Below are 23399 nucleotides of genomic sequence, written 5' to 3'. Positions count from 1 at the left end.
GATGGGGTTAGTGTGTGTGGGGGGGTTAATGTGTTTGTGTGGCTCTTCCCCCCCCCCCCCGCCCCCTACACAGCTCCCCCCCCCCTACACAGCTCCCCCCCCCCTACACAGCTCCCCCCCCCGCTACACAGCCCTCCCCCCCCGCCCTACACAGCCCCCCCCCCCCACACAGCTCTTCCCCCACCCCCCCACACAGCTCTTCCCCCCCCCCTCCCCACACAGCTCTTCCCCCCCCCCCTCCCCACACAGCTCTTCCCCCCCCCCCTCCCCACACAGCTCTTCCACCTCCCCCCATTGCACAGCCCCTCCCCCCATTGCACAGCCCTCCCCATGCCAATGCTCCCCCATTACACAGCTCTCCTCCCCGCCCACCCCCCATTACACTGCTCGCCCCCCATTACACTGCTCGCCCCCCATTACACTGCTCCCCCCCATTACACTGCTCCCCCCCATTACACTGCTCCCCCCCATTACACTGCTCCCCCCCCATTACACTGCTCCCCCCCCATTACACTGCTCCCCCCCCATTACACAGCTCTCCCCCGCCTCGCCCATTACACAGCTCTGCCCCCCACCCCAATTACACAGCTCATCCCCCCCCCATTACACAGCTCATCCCCCCCGCCCCCCGTCCCATGACGCAGCTCAGCCTCCCCCATTGCACAGCACCCCCATTACACAGCTCTTGCCCCCCCCCACTCCATTACACAGCTATTCCCCACTCCATTACACAGCTATTCCCCCCTCCATTACACAGCTATTCCCGCCCCCCATTATACAGCTATTCCCCCCCCATTATACAGCTATTCCCCCCCCATTATACAGCTATTCCCCCCCCATTATACAGCTATTCCCCCCCTCCCCCACCACTATTTTGCAGCTATTCCATCCCCCACCACCGTTCCACAGCTCTCCCCGCACCCCTCATTACACAGTTCTTGTCCCCCACCCCATTACACAGCTCCCCCCTACCCCGTTGCACAGTCCCCCCCCATTACACAGCTCCTTGACATTGCTCCTTCCCATTACACAGCTCCTTCCCATTACACAGCTCCTTCCCATTACACAGCTCCTTCCCATTACACAGCTCCCCCATTACACAGCCCTCCCCATTACACAGCCCCCCCCATTACACTGCTCCCCCCATTACACTGCTCTCCCCCATTACACAGCTCCCCCCCCCATTACACAGCTCCCCCCCCCCCATTACACAGCTCCCCCCCCATTACACAGCTCCCCCCCCCATTACACAGCTCCCCCCCCATTACACAGCTCCCCCCATTACACAGCTCCCCCCCCCATTACACAGCTCCCCCCCATTACACAACTCTCCCCCCGCCCCCCATTACGCAGCTCTCCCCCCGCCCCCCCATTACGCAGCTCTCCCCCCGCCCCCCCATTACGCAGCTCTCCCCCCGCCCCCCCATTACGCAGCTCTCCCCCCGCCCCCCCATTACGCAGCTCTCCCCCCGCCCCCCCATTACGCAGCTCTCCCCCCGCCCCCCCATTACGCAGCTCCGCCCGCCCCCCCATTACGCAGCTCCGCGACCCCCCATTACGCAGCTCCGCGCCGCCCCCCATTACGCAGCTCCGCTCCGCCCCCATTACCCAGCTCTGCCCCCATTAACAGCTGCCCCATTACACAGCTGCCCCCCTCCCTAATTACACAGCCCCCCCCCCACATAGCTCTTTCCACCCCTCCCCATTATAGAGCTCCCCCCATTACACAGCCCCCCCTACACAGCTCTCCGCCCCCCCGCCTTACACAGCTCCCCCCCCCGCAACACAGCTCCCCCCCCGCAACACAGCTCCCCCCCCACCCCCCCACACAGCTCCCTCCCCTTACACAGCCCCCCCCCCCACACAGCTCTTCCCCCCCCCTCCCCACACAGCTCTTCCCCCCCCCTCCCCACACAGCTCTTCCCCTCCCCCCATTGCACAGCCCCTCCCCCCATTGTACAGCTCTCTCCATGACACAGCCCCCCCATTACACAGCTCTCCCCCCGCCCACCCCCCATTACACTGCTCCCCCCCATTACACAGTTCCCCCCCCCGCCCACCCCCCATTACACTGCTCCCCCCATTACACAGTTCCCCCCACATTACACTTTCTCCCCCCGCCCACCCCCCATTACACAGTTTCCCCCCATTACACAGTCCCCCCCCATTACACAGCTCTCCCCCGCCTCGCCAATTACACAGCTCATCCCCCTCCTGCCCCATGACGCAGCTCCGCACCCCTCATTGCACAGCCCCTCCCATTGCACAGCCCCCCCCATTACACAGCTCCCCTATTACACAGCTCCCCCATTACATAGCTCCGCTCCCTCGCCCACTACGCAGCCCCCCGCCCACTACGCAGCTCTTCCCCTTCCCCATTACAGAGCTCTTTCCCCCCCATTACAGAGCTCCCCCCATTACACAGCCCCCCTTACACAGCTCTCCCCCCCCACACAGCTCTTCCCCCGCCCCCCCCATTACACAGCTCTTCCCCCGCCTCCCCATTACACAGCTCTTCCCCCCCCCCCCCCCCAATTACACAGCTTTCCCGCCCCCCAAAATTACACACCGCCCCACCCCCCCATTTCACAGCTCTACCCCCATTACACAGCTCCCCCCACAATTGACAGCTCTCCCCCCACCCCTCCATTACACAGGTTTCCTCCCTCCCCCAATTCACAGCTCCCCCCCCATTACACAGCTCCCCCGCCCCATTACACAGCTCTCTCCCCCCCCCCTTCCATTACACAGCTCCTCCCCCCCTTCCATTACACAGCTCCCCCCCCCCTTCCATTACACAGCTCCCCCCCCTTCCATTACACAGCACTCCCCCCCCCCCCCACCCCTTCCATTACACAGCTCTCCCCGCCCCCCCATTACACACCTCTTCCGCCCCCCCATTACACAGCTCTTCCCCCCCCCCTCCCCACACAGCTCTTCCCCCCCCCCTCCCCACACAGCTCTTCCCCCCCCCCCTCCCCACACAGCTCTTCCACCTCCCCCCATTGCACAGCCCCTCCCCCCATTGCACAGCCCTCCCCATGCCAATGCTCCCCCATTACACAGCTCTCCTCCCCGCCCACCCCCCATTACACTGCTCGCCCCCCATTACACTGCTCCCCCCCATTACACTGCTCCCCCCCCATTACACTGCTCCCCCCCCATTACACTGCTCCCCCCCCATTACACAGTTCCCCCCCCCCCATTACACAGTTCCCCCCCCATTACACAGCTCTCCCCCGCCTCGCCCATTACACAGCTCTGCCCCCCACCCCAATTACACAGCTCATCCCCCCCCATTACACAGCTCATCCCCCCCGCCCCCCGTCCCATGACGCAGCTCAGCCTCCCCCATTGCACAGCACCCCCATTACACAGCTCTTGCCCCCCCCCCACTCCATTACACAGCTATTCCCCACTCCATTACACAGCTATTCCCCCCTCCATTACACAGCTATTCCCGCCCCCCATTATACAGCTATTCCCCCCCCATTATACAGCTATTCCCCCCCCATTATACAGCTATTCCCCCCCTCCCCCACCACTATTTTGCAGCTATTCCATCCCCCACCACCGTTCCACAGCTCTCCCCGCACCCCTCATTACACAGTTCTTGTCCCCCACCCCATTACACAGCTCCCCCCTACCCCGTTGCACAGTCCCCCCCCCATTACACAGCTCCTTGACATTGCTCCTTCCCATTACACAGCTCCTTCCCATTACACAGCTCCTTCCCATTACACAGCTCCTTCCCATTACACAGCTCCTTCCCATTACACAGCTCCTTCCCATTACACAGCTCCTTCCCATTACACAGCTCCTTCCTATTACACAGCTCCCCCATTACACAGCCCTCCCCATTACACAGCCCCCCCATTACACTGCTCCCCCCATTACACTGCTCCCCCCATTACACTGCTCCCCCCCATTACACAGCTCCCCCCCCTCCATAACACAGCTCCCCCCCCCCATTACACAGCTCCCCCCCCATTACACAGCTCCCCCCCCCATTACACAGCTCCCCCCCCCATTACACAGCTCCCCCCCCCATTACACAGCTCCCCCCCCCATTACACAGCTCCCCCCCCCCATTACACAGCTCCCCCCATTACACAGCTCCCCCCCCCATTACACAGCTCCCCCCCATTACACAACTCTCCCCCCGCCCCCCATTACGCAGCTCTCCCCCCGCCCCCCCATTACGCAGCTCTCCCCCCGCCCCCCCATTACGCAGCTCTCCCCCCGCCCCCCCATTACGCAGCTCTCCCCCCGCCCCCCCATTACGCAGCTCTCCCCCCGCCCCCCCATTACGCAGCTCTCCCCCCGCCCCCCCATTACGCAGCTCTCCCCCCGCCCCCCCATTACGCAGCTCCGCCCGCCCCCCCATTACGCAGCTCCGCGACCCCCCATTACGCAGCTCCGCGCCGCCCCCCATTACGCAGCTCCGCTCCGCCCCCATTACCCAGCTCTGCCCCCATTAACAGCTGCCCCATTACACAGCTGCCCCCCTCCCTAATTACACAGCCCCCCCCCCCTACATAGCTCTTTCCACCCCTCCCCATTATAGAGCTCCCCCCATTACACAGCCCCCCCTGCACAGCTCTCCGCCCCCCCGCCTTACACAGCTCCACCCTACACAGCTCCCCCCCCGCAACACAGCTCCCCCCCCACCCCCCCACACAGCTCCCTCCCCTTACACAGCCCCCCCCCCCCCACACAGCTCTTCCCCCCCCTCCCCACACAGCTCTTCCCCCCCCCCTCCCCACACAGCTTTTCCCCTCCCCCCATTGCACAGCCCCTCCCCCCATTGTACAGCTCTCTCCATGACACAGCCCCCCCATTACACAGCTCTCCCCCCGCCCACCCCCCATTACACTGCTCCCCCCCATTACACAGTTCCCCCCCCGCCCGCCCCCCATTACACTGCTCCCCCCATTACACAGTTCCCCCCACATTACACTTTTCTCCCCCCCGCCCACCCCCCATTACACAGTTTCCCCCCATTACACAGTCCCCCCCATTACACAGCTCTCCCCCGCCTCGCCAATTACACAGCTCATCCCCCTCCTGCCCCATGACGCAGCTCCGCACCCCTCATTGCACAGCCCCTCCCATTGCACAGCCCCCCCCATTACACAGCTCCCCTATTACACAGCTCCCCCATTACATAGCTCCGCTCCCTCGCCCACTACGCAGCCCCCCGCCCACTACGCAGCTCTTCCCCTTCCCCATTACAGAGCTCTTTCCCCCCCCATTACAGAGCTCCCCCCATTACACAGCCCCCCTTACACAGCTCTCCCCCCCCACACAGCTCTTCCCCCGCCCCCCCCCCCATTACACAGCTCTTCCCCCGCCCCCCCATTACACAGCTCTTCCCCCCCCCCCAATTACACAGCTTTCCCGCCCCCCAAAATTACACACCGCCCCACCCCCCCATTTCACAGCTCTACCCCCATTACACAGCTCCCCCCACAATTGACAGCTCTCCCCCCACCCCTCCATTACACAGGTTTCCTCCCTCCCCCAATTCACAGCTCCCCCCCCATTACACAGCTCCCCCGCCCCATTACACAGCTCTCTCCCCCCCCCTTCCATTACACAGCTCCTCCCCCCCTTCCATTACACAGCTCCCTCCCCCTTCCATTACACAGCCCCCCCCCCCTTCCATTACACAGCACTCCCCCCCCCCCCCCCCCACCCCTTCCATTACACAGCTCTCCCCGCCCCCCCATTACACACCTCTTCCGCCCCCCCATTACACAGCTATTCCCCCCCCCCCACCATTTCACAGCTATTTCCCCCAGCTATTTTCCCCCCACCCCCACCATTTCACAGCTCTCCCTGCCCCCCCATTACACAGCTCTTCTCCCCCCACCTCATTACACAGTTTCCCCCCTGCCATTACACAGCTCCTTCCCATTGCTCCTTCCCATTGCTCCTTCCCATTACACAGCTCCTTCCCATTACACAGCTCCTTCCCATTACACAGCTCCTTCCCATTACACAGCTCCTTCCCATTACACAGCTCCTTCCCATTACACAGCCCCCCATTACACAGCCCCCCCATTACACAGCCCCCCCATTACACAGCCACCCATTACACAGCTCCCCCATTACACAGCCCCCCCCCCATTACACTGCTCCCCCCATTACACTGCTCCCCCCCCATTACACTGCTCCCCCCCCATTACACTGCCCCCCCCCCAATTACACAGCTCCTCCCCCCAATTACACAGCTCCCCCCCATTACACAGCTCCCCCCCCCATTACACAGCTCCCCCCCCATTACACAGCTCCCCCCCCATTACACAGCTCCCCCCCCCATTACACAGCTCCCCCCCCCCCATTACACAGCTCCCCCCCCCATTACACAGCTCCCCCCCCATTACACAGCTCCCCCATTACACAACTCTCCCCACAGCTCCCCCCATTACACAACTCTCCCCCCGCCCCAGTTACACAGCTCACCCCCACCTCCATTACACAGCTCTCCCCCCGCCCCCCATTACGCAGCTCTCCCTCCGCCCCCCCATTACGCAGCTCTCCCCCTGCCCCCCCATTACGCAGCTCCGCCCGCCCCCCCATTACGCAGCTCCGCGCCGCCCCCCATTACGCAGCTCCGCTCCGCCCCCATTACGCATCTCCGCCCCCATTACCCAGCTCCGCCCCCATTAACAGCTGCCCCATTACACAGCTGCCCCCCTCCCTAATTACATAGCTCCCCCCCCTACACAGCTCTCTCCGCCCCTCCCCCCCCCACACAGCTCTCTCCCCCCCTCCCCATTATAGAGCTCCCCCCATTACACAGCCCCCCCTACACAGCTCTCCGCCCCCCCCCCGCCTTACACAGCTCTCCGCCCCCCCGCCTTACACAGCTCCCCCCTACACAGCTCCCCCCCCAAACACAGCTCCCCCCCACCCCCCCACTCAGCTCCCTCCCCTTACACAGCCCCCCCCCCCACAGCTCTTCCCCTCCCCCCATTGCACGGCCCCTCCCCCCATTGTACAGCTCTCTCCATGACACAGCCCCCCCATTACACAGCTCTCCCCCCCGCCCACCCCCCATTACACTGCTTCCCCCCCATTACACAGTTCCCCCCCCGCCCACCCCCCATTACACTGCTCCCCCCATTACACAGTTCCCCCCACATTACACAGTTCTCCCCCCCGCCCACCCCCCATTACACAGTTTCCCCCCATTACACAGTCCCCCCCATTACACAGCTCTCCCCCGCCTCGCCAATTACACAGCTCATCCCCCTCCTGCCCCATGACGCAGCTCCGCACCCCTCATTGCACAGCCCCTCCCATTGCACAGCCCCCCCCATTACACAGCTCCCCTATAACACAGCTCCCCCATTACATAGCTCCGCTCCCTCGCCCACTACGCAGCCCCCCGCCCACTACGCAGCTCTTCCCCTTCCCCATTACAGAGCTCTTTCACCCCCCCATTACAGAGCTCCCCCATTACACAGCCCCCCTTACACAGCTCTCCCCCCCCCCCCACACAGCTCTTCCCCGCCCCCCCCACACAGCTCTCCCGCTCCCCCCCACACAGCTCTCCCCCCCCCCCGTTGCACAGCCCCTCCCCCCCGTTGCACAGCCCCCCCACCATTACACAGTTCCCCCGCCCCCCCATCACACAGCTTTCCCCCCCCCCCCCCCATTACACAGCTCTCCCCCAGCCCACCTCCCATTACACTGCTCCCCCCATTACACTGCTCCCCCCATTACACTGCTCCCCCCCATTACACTGCTCCCCCCATTACACTGCTCCCCCCCATTACACTGCTCCCCCCATTACACTGCTTCCCCCCATTACACTGCTCCCCATTACACTGTTCCCCCCATTACACTGCTCCCCCCCATTACACTGCTCCCCCCCATTACACTGCTCCCCCTCATTACACTGCCTCCCCCGATTACACTGCCTCCCCCGATTACACTGCCTCCCCCGATTACACTGCCTCCCCCCATTACACTGCCTCCCCCCATTACACTGCCTCCCCCCATTACACTGCCTCCCCCCATTACACTGCCTCCTCCCATTACGCAGCTCCCCCCCATTACGCAGCTCCCCCCCATTACGCAGCTCCCCCCCATTACGCAGCTCCCCCCCCATTACGCAGCTCCCCCCCATTACGCAGCTCCCCCCCATTACGCAGCTCCCCCCCATTACGCAGCTCCCCCCATTACGCAGCCCCCCTAGCCCATTACGCAGCCCCCCTAGCCCATTACGCAGCCCCCCCAGCCCATTACGCAGCCCCCCCCGCCCATTACGCAGCCCCCCCGCCCATTACGCAGCCCCCCCGCCCATTACGCAGCCCCCCACGCCCATTACGCAGCCCCCCCCGCCCATTACGCAGCCCCCCCCGCCCATTACGCAGCCCCCTCCGCCCATTACGCAGCCCCCCCGCCCATTACGCAGCCCCCCCCGCCCATTAGGCAGCCCCCCCGCCCATTAGGCAGCCCCCCCCTCCCATTAGGCAGCCCCCCCCCCGCCCATTAGGCAGCCCCCCACCCATTACGCAGATCCCCCCTATTACGCAGCTCATACACAGCTCCCCCCCAATTACACAGCCCCCCCCCAATCAGACAGCTCCCCCCAATTCCACAGCTCCCCCCCCGCTATTGCACAGCCCCCCCCCCATTACACAGCCCCCCCCATTACACAGCCCCCCCATTGCACATCTCCCCACCCCCGCCCCCCATTACACAGCCACCCCCACACAGCTCCCAGCCCCCATTACACAACTCCCCCTCCCCTCCCCCCCCCTACTCATTACAAAGCTTCCCCCCCTCTATTAAACAGCTCTTCTTCCCCACCCCCAGTGAGTGAGCGTCCAATTGCGGGCTCGCTTCATTGTGTATTTTCCCTCTGACAGGCACTCCACTGCCGGGGACGCCGACCATCCCGATTGGTCAGTTACAGCAGCATTCGTTGGCCATCCAGGGTCAGCAGGGTCAGATGATGACCAGTCAGTCGCAGCAAGGGCAGCAGACCGTCTTTCGCTTTCCAGCATCCGCAGGTGGACAAATTGTCTCCATTGCAGGCGAGTGTCTCTCCAAGCTCTGTGAAACCGCGTGGCTCGTGTTTGTGTTGATTGCGATGCTTGGCATTCAGGCTGAAAGAGCAGGGAGAGGAGGAATGCGAACTGTCCCGAGGAGATTCTGCATCTCTGTACATGGGCAGGAAGTCTGGGGAGGGGGAGATGGGGAGTGATTGAGAAGAAGGGAGGGACAGGGACATGAGAAGGGAGGGGAGAGATGCGGAAGGAGAATGAGGGAGTGAGGAGTAGCTAGAAGGGAAGATAGGGAAGATAAAGGAGGGAGGGGGAAGATGGGGTGGAAGAGGAGCGAGTTATGGAAAGAGAGAGAGAGAGGGAGGGAGGGAGGAAGCCGGGGGAGAGGGGAGGAATGGTCGGATGCCATGGAGGAGGGAAGGCGGCAAGCAGAGATAGGGATGGAGGGGTCGATGGGGAGGGAGGGAGAGAGAGAGAGAGAGAGGGAGATGGTTGGTGGGGGGGGGGGAGGGGGGTGGAGAGGGACACAGCATGGATGGGGGAGGGGACAGGGATGGAGCTGACGGAGGGAGGGAGGTAGGGATGGAGAAGGCGGAGAGGAGGGATGGAGGAGATGGAGGGGGGGGGGGACGAGATGGAGGGAGGGAGGGAGGGAGGAATGAAGGGAGAACTCCTTGGTCTTCCTCCTTTAGAATTAAAAAAAATATTTCCACTGATATTTCTCGATTTCTTTTTGAAATAAATGTGAAGTCTGATGGAGTCTTGCTCCATGGGCATCCTCGGCTCCAGGCCATGCTCCAGGCCACCACAGATGGGTCGTCCCGTTCAAAGGGGGCCACCACTTTAGACTGGACTGTGACATCATCTCTGGAGGAAATGTGTGATGCACATTTGTACACACAGATATCTCGGCAAGAACTTGCACTAAGAATCCTGCTGGATTATCCACCCCTTAAAAAATAAATCTACTGGTGGTGCAAATCAGTGATTTAAAAAGAATCGAGACACTGATCTTGTTGCAGTGCTTTTCTCGTTAATCACTGTTCCTTATACTGTACCAATAACAACGTGACTCACGTAGTAAAACATTCCAAGGCCCTTCACAGGAGCGTTCTCAAACAAAATCACTTTCGGCCCTGATTTTTACAGTCCTGGTCCCAAGTCCAAACTTGAGGGTGTCTCGGGAATTTGAAGGAAGGTGGGTTTTAGAGCCCCCCACAATGCTCAGCAGTAAAGCTGGCATCACAGCGGGTGAGCTGGCAACGTTTAATGGCTGACCCTGGGACGCTGTGTTTCATGCACCAGGACCCCAGGTCCCGCTGTACTTGTAGCACTTCGTACTTTTTCTCCATTTAAATAATAACTTGCTTTTAGATTTTTTTTCTGCCAAAGTACATAACCTCACACTTTCCAACATTATACTCCATCTGCCAAATTTTTGCCCACTCACTTAGCCTGTCTATGTCCTTTTGCAGGTTTTTTGTGTCCTCCTCACACATTGCTTTTCCTCCCATCTTTGTATCGTCAGCAAACTTGGCTACGTTACACTCGGTCCCTTCATCCAAGTCATTAATATAGATTGTAAATAGTTGGGGTCCCAGCACTGATCCCTGCGGAACCACACTAGTTACTGATTGCCAACCCGAGAATTAACCATTTATCCCGACTCTCTGTTTTCTGTTCGTTAGTCAATACTCTCTCAATGTTAATATATTACCCCAACCCCGTGAACTTTTATCTTGTGCAGTAACCTTTTATGTGGCACCTTGTCAAATGCCTTCTGGAAGTCCAAATACACTACATCCACTGGTTCCCCTTTATCCACCCTGTTCATTACATCCTCAAAGAATTCCAGCAAATTTGTCAAACATGACTTCTCCTTCATAAATCCATGCTGACTTGGACCGATCCTGTCTCTGCCTGACCGAATTTTGCTTTTCCAAATGTCCTGCTACTACTTCTTTAATAATGGACTCCAATATTTTCCCAACCACAGATGTTATGCTAACTGGTCTGATAGTTTCCTGCTTTTTGTCTGTCTCCTTTTTTAAATAGGGGCATTACTTTTGTAGTTTTCCAATCCGCTGGGACCTCTCCAGACTCCAGGGAATTTTGGTAGATTGCAACCAATGCATCCACTATCTCAGCAGCCACTTCTTTTAAGACCCATAGGATGCAAGTCATCAGGTCCAGGGGATTTGTCCACCTTTTAGTTCCATTATTTTACTGAGTACTTTTTCTTTAGTGATAGTGATTGTTTTAAGTACCTCCCTCCCTATAGCCCCTTGATTATCTATTCTTCATGTCTTCTACCGTGAAGATCGATACAAAATATTTATCAAAACCTCTGCCATTTCCCTATTCCCCATTATTTATTCTCCCGTCTCATCCTCTAAGGGACCACCGTTTACTTTAGCTCCCCTCACCACCAGCTCCCACATGCTGCAGCAGTAACACATCACCTCCCTTGCCATCTCTAATGTCTTTTATTTAATTAATTAAGCTTTCAAGTTTTGAATGTTTTGTTTTTAATCCCAGCTCTTAAATTAAACCAATGTCCAAGAAAAAGAGAAATACATCCCTGCTTTCCTGTGAGGTCACACTTGGATTTCTTTTTACTTCTTACCCTCCCAGGTCAGTTGATGCTTCTCGCAGCCTAGCTCCCTTTATCTCCTGCTCCGATTTGTAGTTTTCGCGTTAATTTTGTCCTGGATTATCATTTCTAAAAGCTTCCCCACAACTGAGGTTAAACTGACTGGCCTGTAGTTGCTGGGTTTATCCTTACACCCTTTCTGAACAAGGGTGTAACATTTGTAATTCTCCAGTACTCTGGCACCATCCCCTGTAACTAAGGAGGATTGGAAGATTGTGGCCTCCAGTTGAAGTCCCTCATTATCACTGTTCTATAGTTCTTGCACACCTCTGCAAATTTGCTCCTCTATATCCTTCCCACTAACAGGTGCCCGAGTAGTGTAATGGCACCTCATAGAAGCATAGAAATTTACAGCACGGAAGGAGGCCATCTTGGCCCATCGTTTCCGTGTTGGTCAACAAGAGGCTATCCAGCCTAATCCCACTCTCCAGCTCTAGGTCCATAGCCCTGCAGGTTACAGCACTTCAAGTGCACATCCAAGTACTTTCTAAATGTGAGGGTTTCTGCCTCTACTACCCTTTCAGGCAGTGAGTTCCAAACCTCCACAACCCCCTCTGGGTGAAGACATTTCCCCTCAAATCCCCTCTAAACCTTTTACCAATTACTTTACATTTATGCCCCCTGGTTGTTGACCCCTCTGCTAAGGGAAATAGGCCTTTTTTATCCACTATATCTAGGCCCCTCATCATTTTATACACCTCAATGAGGTCTTCCCTCACCCTCTCCTGTTCCTAGGAAAACAAACCCAGCCTATCCAATCTTTCCTCATAGCTAAGATTCTCGTCTCCCGGCAACATCCTCGTAAATCTCTTCTGCACCCTTTCCAGTACAATCACATCCTTCCTGCAGTACTCTAGCTGTGGCCTAACCAGTGTTTTATACAGTTCAAGCATAACCCCCGCCCCCCCCCCCCCCCCAGCCCACTCTTGTATTCCATGCCTCGGCTAATAAAGACAAGCATTCTGTATGCCTTCTTTAACCACCTTATCTTACTGGCCTGCTACCTTCAGGCACTTCTATTGTTTCTGAACTTGAATCAAATAGATTCTGTCCTTGACCCCTCCAGGACATCCCCTCTCTCCAGCACTGTAATATTCCCCTTAATCAATACTGCACCCCATCTCCTTTCTTTCCTTCACTATATTTCCTGAACACCTTATATCCAGGAATATTTAGTACCCAATCCTGCCCTTTTTTGAGTTAGGTCTCCGTTCTCGCCACAACATCATATTCCCATGTAGCTATTTGTGCCTGCAGCTCACCAACCTTATTTACTACCATGCTTAATGCGTTCACACATATGCACTGTAAACCTGTCTTAGGCTTTCTTGTATTCTCTCTCAGTCTGACCCCATCTAATACTGTACTATTTCTTATTGTAGTGATATCTGTCTCTCAAAATCCTTTGTGCACCTTGTTTCTCCTTTCTAATGTTCCATCCTGGTGCCCATCTCCATGCCAAATTAGGTTAAACCTTCCTTACACACTCCTGGGGAACCCCATCTATACTGACACACTCCTGGGGACCGTCCCATCAATACTGAGACACTCGCACGGATCCCCTGTAAATACTGACAAAACTCCCAGTGACCCCCTATAAATACTGACACACTCCAGTACATATTCCCGTGTAAATGTGTGCCGAACATGTACAAGTTCCAGGGTGTGAGATTACAATATGGAGTAGAGTGCATCATTTAACCAATCTGCCACATGTCCCAGTAATGTTTTCTGTTTGTCTCGAGACCAGTTGTTGCAGCTGTCCGTGAGAGTGAGTGGCAGAGTAGGGCAGAATGTGACATCAGTCCATGAATATCTGTTGTGCTGTTTTTGTTTTTCTCACTGGGTTCTGTTTCTCTGATCAGGCGGTGCAATGGCTCAGCAGGTTCCTGTGCAGACGATTCAGTTACACCAAGCCTCGGGGCAGGTGAGCGTGCACCAGTCTACCCAACACACGGCAACTATCAGCGACACCAACTCCGAGATTTCTCAGGCCTCAACCAGCGGAGCAAGTAAGGACTGCCCCGTCTCAGCTAGTTCAAACATTGTGCTTCCCAGTTTCCCCCCGACCCCCCGGCCCCTTCTGTCCTCTCCTCTCCATAGAAAATAGGTGCAGGAGTAGGCCATTCGGCCCTTTGAGCCTGACCACCATTCAATATGATCATGGCTGATCATGCAACCTCAGTACCCCATTCCTGTTTTCTCTCCATACCCCTTGATCCCTTTAGCCGTAAGAGCCACATCGAACTCCCTTTTGAATATATCTAACAAACTGTCCTCAACTACTTTCTGTGGTAGAGAATTCCACAGGTTCACCACTCTCTGGGTGAAGAAATTTCTCCTCATCTCGGTCCTAAATGGCTTACCCCTAATCCTCAGACTATGACCTCTGGTTCTGGACTTCCCCAACATTTGGAACATTCTTCCTGCATCTAACCTGTCCAATCCCATCAGAATTTTATATGTTTCTATGAAAGCCCCTCTCATTCTTCTAAATTTCTGTGAATATAAGCTTAGTTGATCCAGTTTTTCTTCCTATGTCAGTCCCACCATCCCGGGAATTAGTCTGGTGAACCTTCGCTGCACTCCCTCAATAGCAAGAATGTCCTTCCTCAGATTAGGAGACCAAAACTGTACACAATACTCCAGGTGTGGCCTCACTAAGGCCCTGTACAATTACAGTAACACCTCCCTGCCCCTGTACTCAAATCCCCTCGCTATGAAGGCCAACATGCCATTTGCTTTCTTAACCACCTGCTGTACCTGCATGCCAACCTTCAATGACTGATATACCATGACACCCAGGTCTCGTTGCACCTCCCCTTTTCCTAATCTGTCACCATTCAGATAATAGTCTGTCTCTCTGTTTTTACCACCAAAGTCCCGTCCTGTCCTCTCCCGTCCCGTCCTGTCCTCTCCCGTCCCGTCCTGTCCTCTCCCGTCCTGTCCTGTCCTCTCCCGTCCTGTCCTCTCCCGTCCTGTCCTCTCCCGTCCTGTCCTCTCCCGTCCTGTCCTCTCCGGTCCTGTCCTCTCCGGTCCTGTCCTCTCCCGTCCCGTCCTGTCCTCTCCCGTCCCGTCCTGTCCTCTCCCGTCCCGTCCTGTCCTCTCCCGTCCCGTATTGATACTCTCCCGTCCCGTCCTGTCCTCTCCCGTCCCGTCCTGTCCTCTCCCGTCCCGTCCTGTCCTCTCCCGTCCAGTCCTGTCCTCTCCCGTCCCGTCGTGTCCTCTCCCGTCCCGTCGTGTCCTCTCCCGTCCCGTCGTGTCCTCTCCCGTCCCGTCCTGTCCTCTCCCGTCCCGTCCTGTCCTCTCCCGTCCTGTCCTGTCCTCTCCCGTCTTGTCCTGTCCTCTCCCGTCTTGTCCTGTCCTCTCCCGTCCCGTCCTGTCCTCTCCCGTCCCGTCCTGTCCTCTCCCGTCCTCTCCCGTCCTGTCCTCTCCCGTCCTCTCCCGTCCTAACCTCTCCTGTCCTCTCCCGTCCTGTCCTCTCCCGTCCCGTCCTGTCCTCTCCCGTCCCGTCCTGTCCTCTCCCGTCCCGTCCTCTCCCGTCCTGTCCTGTCCTGTCCTCTCCCGTCCCGTCCTGTCCTCTCCCATCCTGTCCTGTCCTCTCCCGTCCTGTCCCATCCTGTCCTCTCCCGTCCTGTCCCATCTTGTCCTCTCCCGTCCTGTCCTCTCCCGTCCCGTCCTGTCCTCTCCCGTCCTGTCCTGTCCTCTCCCGTCCTGTCCTGTCCTCTCCCGTCCCGTCCTGTCCTCTCCCGTCCCGTCCTGTCCTCTCCCGTCCCGTCCTGTCCTCTCCCGTCCCGTATTGATACTCTCCCGTCCCGTCCTGTCCTCTCCCGTCCCGTCCTGTCCTCTCCCGTCCCGTCCTGTCCTCTCCCGTCCAGTCCTGTCCTCTCCCGTCCCGTCGTGTCCTCTCCCGTCCCGTCGTGTCCTCTCCCGTCCCGTCCTGTCCTCTCCCGTCCTGTCCTGTCCTCTCCCGTCCTGTCCTGTCCTCTCCCGTCTTGTCCTGTCCTCTCCCGTCTTGTCCTGTCCTCTCCCGTCCCGTCCTGTCCTCTCCCGTCCCGTCCTGTCCTGTCCTCTCCCGTCCTCTCCCGTCCTGTCCTCTCCCGTCCTCTCCCGTCCCGTCATGTCCTCTCCCGTCCCGTCCTGTCCTCTCCCATCCTGTCCTGTCCTCTCCCGTCCTGTCCCATCCTGTCCTCTCCCGTCCTGTCCCGTCCTGTCCTCTCCCGTCCTGTCCCATCTTGTCCTCTCCCGTCCTGTCCTCTCCCGTCCCGTCCTGTCCTCTCCCGTCCCGTCCTGTCCTCTCCCGTCCCGTCCTGTCCTCTCCCATCCCGACCTGTCCTCTCCCGTCCCGACCTGTCCTCTCCCGTCCCGTCCTGTCCTCTCCCATCCCGTCGTGTCCTCTCCCGTCCCGTCGTGTCCTGTCCTCTCGCGTCCTGTCCTGTCCTCTCCCATCCTGTCCTCTCCTGTCCTCTCCCGTCCCGTCCTGTCCCGTCCTCTCCCGTGCTGTCCTCTCCCGTGCTGTCCTCTCCCGTGCTGTCCTCTCCCGTGCTGTCCTCTCCCGTGCTGTCCTCTCCCGTGCTGTCCTCTCCCGTGCTGTCCTCTCCCGTGCTGTCCTCTCCCGTGCTGTCCTCTCCCGTGCTGTCCTCTCCCGTGCTGTCCTCTCCCGTGCTGTCCTCTCCCGTGCTGTCCTCTCCCGTGCTGTCCTCTCCCGTGCTGTCCTCTCCCGTGCTGTCCTCTCCCGTGCTGTCCTCTCCCGTGCTGTCCTCTCCCGTCCTGTCCTCTCCCGTCCTGTCCTCTCCCGTCCTGTCCTCTCCCGTCCTGTCCTCTCCCGTCCTGTCCTCTCCCGTCCTGTCCTCTCCCGTCCTGTCCTCTCCCGTCCTGTCCTCTCCCGTCCTGTCCCGTCCTGTCCTCTCCCGTCCTGTCCTCTCCCGTCCTGTCCTCTCCCGTCCTGTCCCGTCCTGTCCTCTCCTGTCCTCTCCTCTCCCGTCCCGTCCTGTCCTCTCCCGTCCCGTCCTGTCCTCTCCCGTCCCGTCCCGTCCTCTCCCGTCCTGTCCTGTCCTGTCCTCTCCCGTCCCGTCCTGTCCTCTCCCATCCTGTCCTGTCCTCTCCCGTCCTGTCCCATCCTGTCCTCTCCCGTCCTGTCCCATCTTGTCCTCTCCCGTCCTGTCCTCTCCCGTCCTGTCCTGTCCTCTCCCGTCCTGTCCTGTCCTCTCCCGTCCTGTCCTGTCCTCTCCCGTCCCGTCCTGTCCTCTCCCGTCGCGTCCTGTCCTCTCCCGTCCTGTCCTGTCCTCTCCCGTCCTGTCCTGTCCTCTCCCGTCACGTCCTGTCCTCTCCCGTCCCGTCCTGTCCTCTCCCGTCCCGTCCTGTCCTCTCCCGTCCCGTCCTGTCCTCTCCCGTCCCGTCCTGTCCTCTCCCGTCCTGTCCTGTCCTCTCCCGTCACGTCCTGTCCTCTCCCGTCCCGTCCTGTCCTCTCCCGTCCCGTCCTGTCCTCTCCCGTCCCGTCGTGTCCTCTCCCGTCCCGTCCTGTCCTCTCCCGTCCCGTCCTGTCCTCTCCCGTCCCGTCCTGTCCTCTCCCGTCCCGTCCTGTCCTCTCCCGTCCTGTCCTGTCCTCTCCCGTCCCGTCCTGTCCTCTCCCGTCCCGTCCTGTCCTCTCCCGTCCTGTCCTGTCCTGTCCCGTCCTGTCCTCTCCCGTCCCGTCCTGTCCTCTCCTGTCCCGTCCTGTCCTCTCCCGTCCTGTCCTCTCCCGTCCTGTCCTGTCCTCTCCCGTCCCGTCCTGTCCTCTCCCGTCCTGTCCTCTCCCGTCCTGTCCTCTCCCGTCCTGTCCTGTCCTCTCCCGTCCTGTCCTGTCCTCTCCCGTCCCGTCCTGTCCTCTCCCGTCCCGTCCTGTCCTCTCCCGTCCCGTCCTGTCCTCTCCCGTCCTGTCCTGTCCTCTCCCGTCCTGTCCTGTCCTCTCCCGTCCCGTCCTGTCCTCTCCCGTCCCGTCCTGTCCTCTCCCGTCCCGTCCTGTCCTCTCCCGTCCCGTCCTGTCCTCTCCCGTCCTGTCCTGTCCTCTCCCGTCCGGTCCTGTCCTCTCCCGTCCCGTCCTGTCCTCTCCCGTCCTGTCCTGTCCTCTCCCGTCCCGTCCTGTCCTCTCCCGTCCCGTCCTGTCCTCTCCCGTCCTGTCCTGTCCTCTCCCGTCCTGTCCTGTCCTCTCCCGTCCTGTCCTGTCCTCTCCCGTCCAGTCCTGTCCTCTCCCGTCCCGTCCTGTCCTCTCCCGTCCCGTCCTGTCCTCTCCCGTCCCGTCCTGTCCTCTCCCGTCCCGTCCTGTCCTCTCCCGTCCCGTCCTGTCCTCTCCCGTCCCGTCCTGTCCTGTCCCGTCCCGTCCTGTCCTCTCCCGTCCTGTCCTCTCCCGTCCCGTCCTGTCCTCTCCCGTCCTGTCCTGTCCTCTCCCGTCCTGTCCTCTCCCGTCCTGTCCTCTCCCGTCCCGTCCTGTCCTCTCCCGTCCCGTCCTGTCCTCTCCCGTCCTGTCCTCTCCCGTCCCGTCCTGTCCTCTCCCGTCCCGTCCTGTCCTCTCCCGTCCTGTCCTCTCCCGTCCCGTCCTGTCCTCTCCCGTCCCGTCCTGTCCTCTCCCGTCCTCTCCCGTCCTCTCCCGTCCCGTCCTGTCCTCTCCCGTCCTGTCCTCTCCCGTCCCGTCCTGTCCTCTCCCGTCCCGTCCTGTCCTGTCCTCTCCCGTCCTCTCCCGTCCTGTCCTGTCCTCTCCCGTCCCGTCCTGTCCTCTCCCGTCCCGTCCTGTCCTGTCCTCTCCCGTCCTCTCCCGTCCCGTCCTGTCCTCTCCCGTCCCGTCCTGTCCTCTCCCGTCCCGTCCTGTCCTGTCCTCTCCCGTCCTCTCCCGTCCTGTCCTGTCCTCTCCCGTCCTGTCCTCTCCCGTCCCGTCCTGTCCTCTCCCGTCCTGTCCTGTCCTCTCCCGTCCCGTCCTGTCCTGTCCTCTCCCGTCCTCTCCCGTCCTGTCCTGTCCTCTCCCGTCCTGTCCTCTCCCGTCCCGTCCTGTCCTCTCCCGTCCCGTCCTGTCCTCTCCTGTCCCGTCCCGTCCTGTCCTCTCCCGTCCCGTCCTGTCCTCTCCCGTCCCGTCCTGTCCTCTCCCGTCCCGTCCTGTCCTCTCCCGTCCCGTCCTGTCCTCTCCCGTCCCGTCCTGTCCTCTCCCGTCCTGTCCTGTCCTCTCCCGTCCCGTCCTGTCCTCTCCCGTCCAGTCCTGTCCTCTCCCGTCTTGTCCTCTCCCGTGCTGTCCTCTCCCGTCCCGTCCCGTCCTGTCCTCTCCCGTCCCGTCCTGTCCTCTCCCGTCCTGTCCTGTCCTCTCCCGTCTTGTCCTCTCCCGTGCTGTCCTCTCCCGTCCTGTCCTCTCCCGTCCTGTCCTCTCCCGTCCTGTCCTCTCCCGCCCTGTCCTCTCATGTCCTCTCCCGTCCTGTCCTGTCCTCTCCCGTCTTGTCCTCTCCCGTGCTGTCCTCTCCCGTCCTGTCCTCTCTCGTCCTGTCCTCTCCCGTCCTGTCCTCTCCCGTCCCGTCCTGTCCTCTCCCGTCTTGTCCTCTCCCGTCTTGTCCTCTCCCGTGCTGTCCTCTCCCGTCCTGTCCTCTCCCGTCCTGTCCTCTCCCGTCCTGTCCTCTCCCGTCCCGTCCTGTCCCATCCTGTCCTCTCCGGTCCTGTCCTCTCATGTCCTCTCCCGTCCTGTCCTGTCCTCTCCCGTCCTGTCCCATCCTGTCCTCTCCTGTCCTGTCCTCTCCCGTCCTGTCCTCTCCCGTCCTGTCCTGTCCTCTCCCGTCCTGTCCCATCCTGTCCTCTCCTGTCCTGTCCTCTCCCGTCCTGTCCCGTCCTGTCCTCTCCTGTCCTCTCCCGTCCTGTCCTCTCCCGTCCTGTCCTCTCCCGTCCTGTCCTCTCCCGTCCTGTCCTCTCCCGTCCCGTCCTGTCCTCTCCCGTCCCGTCCTGTCCTCTCCCGTCCCGTCCTGTCCTCTCCCGTCCTGTCCTCTCCCGTCCCGTCCTGTCCTCTCCCGTCCTGTCCCCACCTCCCGTCCTCTTCCCCCCCCCCCTCCCCGTCATCCCGTCCTCTCCCCCGCCCCCCCCCCCCGTCCCCTCTCTCTCCCCCGTACCCTCTCTGTCCCCCCTCTCCCCCCCCGCCCCCTCTCTTCCCCCCCCCGTCCCCCTCTCATCCCCGTCACCCGTCCCCCCCCCCCCCGTCCCCCCTCTCCACTCCCCCCCCCCCCCCGTCCCCCCTCTCCTCTCCCCCCTCTCCTCTCCCCCGTCCCCCCTCTCCTCTCCCCCGTCCCCCATCTCCTCTCCCCCCCCCCCATCCCCCCTCTCCTCTCCCACCCTGTTCCCCCCTCTCCTCTCCCCGTCCCCCCTCTCCTCTTCCCCCCCCCCCCGTCCCCCCTCTCCTCTCCCCCGTCCCCCCTCTCCTCTTCCCCCCGTCCCCCCTCTCCTCTTCCCCTCCCCCGTCCCCCCTCTCCTCTTCCCCTCCCCCGTCCCCCCTCTCCTCTCCCCCGTCCCCCCTCTCCTCTTCCCCCCGTCCCCCCTCTCCTCTTCCCTCCCCCGTCCCCCCTCTCCTCTCCCCCGTCCCCCCTCCCCTCTCCTCTCCCCCGTCCCCCCTCTCCTCTCCCCCCCCCCCCGTCCCCCCTCTCCTCTCCCCCGTCCCCCCTCTCCTCTCCCCCGTCCCCCTCTCCTCTCCCCCCCCGTCCCCACTCTCCTCTCCCCCCCCGTCCCCCCTCTCCTCTCCCCCCCCCCGTCCCCCCCTCTCCTCTCCCCCGTCCCCCTCTCCTCCCCCCCCCCCGTCCCCCCTCTCCTCTCCCCCATCCCCCCTCTCCTCTTCCCCGTCCCCCCTCTCCTCTCCCGTCCCGTCCTGTCCTCTCCCGTCCCGTCCTGTCCTCTCCCGTCCCGTCCCGTCCTCTCCCGTCCTGTCCTGTCCTGTCCTCTCCCGTCCCGTCCTGTCCTCTCCCATCCCTGTCCTGTCCTCTCCCGTCCTGTCCCATCCTGTCCTCTCCCGTCCTGTCCCATCTTGTCCTCTCCCGTCCTGTCCTCTCCCGTCCTGTCCTGTCCTCTCCCGTCCTGTCCTGTCCTCTCCCGTCCCGTCCTGTCCTCTCCCGTCGCGTCCTGTCCTCTCCGTCCTGTCCTGTCCTCTCCCGTCCTGTCCTGTCCTCTCCCGTCACGTCCTGTCCTCTCCCGTCCCGTCCTGTCCTCTCCCGTCCCGTCCTGTCCTCTCCCGTCCCGTCCTGTCCTCTCCCGTCCCGTCCTGTCCTCTCCCGTCCAGTCCTGTCCTCTCCCGTCACGTCCTGTCCTCTCCCGTCCCGTCCTGTCCTCTCCCGTCCCGTCCTGTCCTCTCCCGTCCCGTCGTGTCCTCTCCCGTCCCGTCCTGTCCTCTCCCGTCCCGTCCTGTCCTCTCCCGTCCCGTCCTGTCCTCTCCCGTCCCGTCCTGTCCTCTCCCGTCCTGTCCTGTCCTCTCCCGTCCCGTCCTGTCCTCTCCCGTCCCGTCCTGTCCTCTCCCGTCCTGTCCTGTCCTGTCCCGTCCTGTCCTCTCCCGTCCCGTCCTGTCCTCTCCTGTCCCGTCCTGTCCTCTCCCGTCCTGTCCTCTCCCGTCCTGTCCTGTCCTCTCCCGTCCCGTCCTGTCCTCTCCCGTCCTGTCCTCTCCCGTCCTGTCCTCTCCCGTCCTGTCCTGTCCTCTCCCGTCCTGTCCTGTCCTCTCCCGTCCCGTCCTGTCCTCTCCCGTCCCGTCCTGTCCTCTCCCGTCCCGTCCTGTCCTCTCCCGTCCTGTCCTGTCCTCTCCCGTCCTGTCCTGTCCTCTCCCGTCCCGTCCTGTCCTCTCCCGTCCCGTCCTGTCCTCTCCCGTCCCGTCCTGTCCTCTCCCGTCCCGTCCTGTCCTCTCCCGTCCTGTCCTGTCCTCTCCCGTCCGGTCCTGTCCTCTCCCGTCCCGTCCTGTCCTCTCCCGTCCTGTCCTGTCCTCTCCCGTCCCGTCCTGTCCTCTCCCGTCCCGTCCTGTCCTCTCCCGTCCTGTCCTGTCCTCTCCCGTCCTGTCCTGTCCTCTCCCGTCCTGTCCTGTCCTCTCCCGTCCTGTCCTGTCCTCTCCCGTCCCGTCCTGTCCTCTCCCGTCCCGTCCTGTCCTCTCCCCGTCCCGTCCTGTCCTCTCCCGTCCCGTCCTGTCCTCTCCCGTCCCGTCCTGTCCTCTCCCGTCCTGTCCTGTCCTCTCCCGTCCCGTCCTGTCCTGTCCCGTCCCGTCCTGTCCTCTCCCGTCCTGTCCTCTCCCGTCCCGTCCTGTCCTCTCCCGTCCTGTCCTGTCCTCTCCCGTCCTGTCCTCTCCCGTCCTGTCCTCTCCCGTCCCGTCCTGTCCTCTCCCGTCCCGTCCTGTCCTCTCCCGTCCTGTCCTCTCCCGTCCCGTCCTGTCCTCTCCCGTCCCGTCCTGTCCTCTCCCGTCCTGTCCTCTCCCGTCCCGTCCTGTCCTCTCCCGTCCCGTCCTGTCCTCTCCCGTCCTCTCCCGTCCTCTCCCGTCCCGTCCTGTCCTCTCCCGTCCTGTCCTCTCCCGTCCCGTCCTGTCCTCTCCCGTCCCGTCCTGTCCTCTCCCGTCCCGTCCTGTCCTGTCCTCTCCCGTCCTCTCCGTCCTGTCCTGTCCTCTCCCGTCCCGTCCTGTCCTCTCCCGTCCCGTCCTGTCCTGTCCTCTCCCGTCCTCTCCCGTCCCGTCCTGTCCTCTCCGTCCCGTCCTGTCCTCTCCCGTCCCGTCCTGTCCTGTCCTCTCCCGTCCTCTCCCGTCCTGTCCTGTCCTCTCCCGTCCTGTCCTCTCCCGTCCCGTCCTGTCCTCTCCCGTCCTGTCCTGTCCTCTCCCGTCCCGTCCTGTCCTGTCCTCTCCCGTCCTCTCCCGTCCTGTCCTGTCCTCTCCCGTCCTGTCCTCTCCCGTCCCGTCCTGTCCTCTCCCGTCCCGTCCTGTCCTCTCCTGTCCCGTCCCGTCCTGTCCCCCGTCCCTCTGTCTCTCCCTCGTCTCTCCCGTCCCGTCCTGTCCTCTCCCGTCCCGTCCTGTCCTCTCCCGTCCCGTCCTGTCCTCTCCCGTCCCGTCCTGTCCTCTCCCGTCCCCGTCCTGTCCTCTCCCGTCCTGTCCTGTCCTCTCCCGTCCCGTCTGTTCCTCTCCCGTCCAGTCCTGTCCTCTCCCGTCTTGTCCTCTCCCGTGCTGTCCTCTCCCGTCCCGTCCCGTCCTGTCCTCTCCCGTCCCGTCCTGTCCTCTCCCGTCCTGTCCTGTCCTCTCCCGTCTTGTCCTCTCCCGTGCTGTCCTCTCCCGTCCTGTCCTCTCCCGTCCTGTCCTCTCCCGTCCTGTCCTCTCCCGCCCTGTCCTCTCATGTCCTCTCCCGTCCTGTCCTGTCCTCTCCCGTCTTGTCCTCTCCCGTGCTGTCCTCTCCCGTCCTGTCCTCTCTCGTCCTGTCCTCTCCCGTCCTGTCCTCTCCCGTCCCGTCCTGTCCTCTCCCGTCTTGTCCTCTCCCGTCTTGTCCTCTCCCGTGCTGTCCTCTCCCGTCCTGTCCTCTCCCGTCCTGTCCTCTCCCGTCCTGTCCTCTCCCGTCCCGTCCTGTCCCATCCTGTCCTCTCCGGTCCTGTCCTCTCATGTCCTCTCCCGTCCTGTCCTGTCCTCTCCCGTCCTGTCCCATCCTGTCCTCTCCTGTCCTGTCCTCTCCCGTCCTGTCCTCTCCCGTCCTGTCCTGTCCTCTCCCGTCCTGTCCCATCCTGTCCTC

At 61.4% G+C, this 23399-nt stretch overlaps 1 protein-coding gene across 1 annotated transcript in view; it reads right to left on the bottom strand.

Annotated features, from left to right (window-relative positions):
* LOC139267471 (serum response factor-like) overlaps nt 1–23399 on the bottom strand; it is a 110176-nt gene that overhangs the window by 17263 nt on the left and 69514 nt on the right. Inside the window, 3 exon segments of the mRNA XM_070885831.1 lie at nt 9072–9155; nt 11780–11792; nt 14064–14076. Of these exon segments, the coding sequence (XP_070741932.1) occupies nt 9072–9155; nt 11780–11792; nt 14064–14076 (110 nt within the window).

Source organism: Pristiophorus japonicus, chromosome 7 (genome assembly GCF_044704955.1).
Source record: "Pristiophorus japonicus isolate sPriJap1 chromosome 7, sPriJap1.hap1, whole genome shotgun sequence".
Lineage (NCBI taxonomy): Eukaryota > Metazoa > Chordata > Chondrichthyes > Pristiophoridae > Pristiophorus > Pristiophorus japonicus.
Note: the sequence above shows the minus strand (reverse complement) of the source record. Positions and strands in the feature narration are given on the sequence as shown.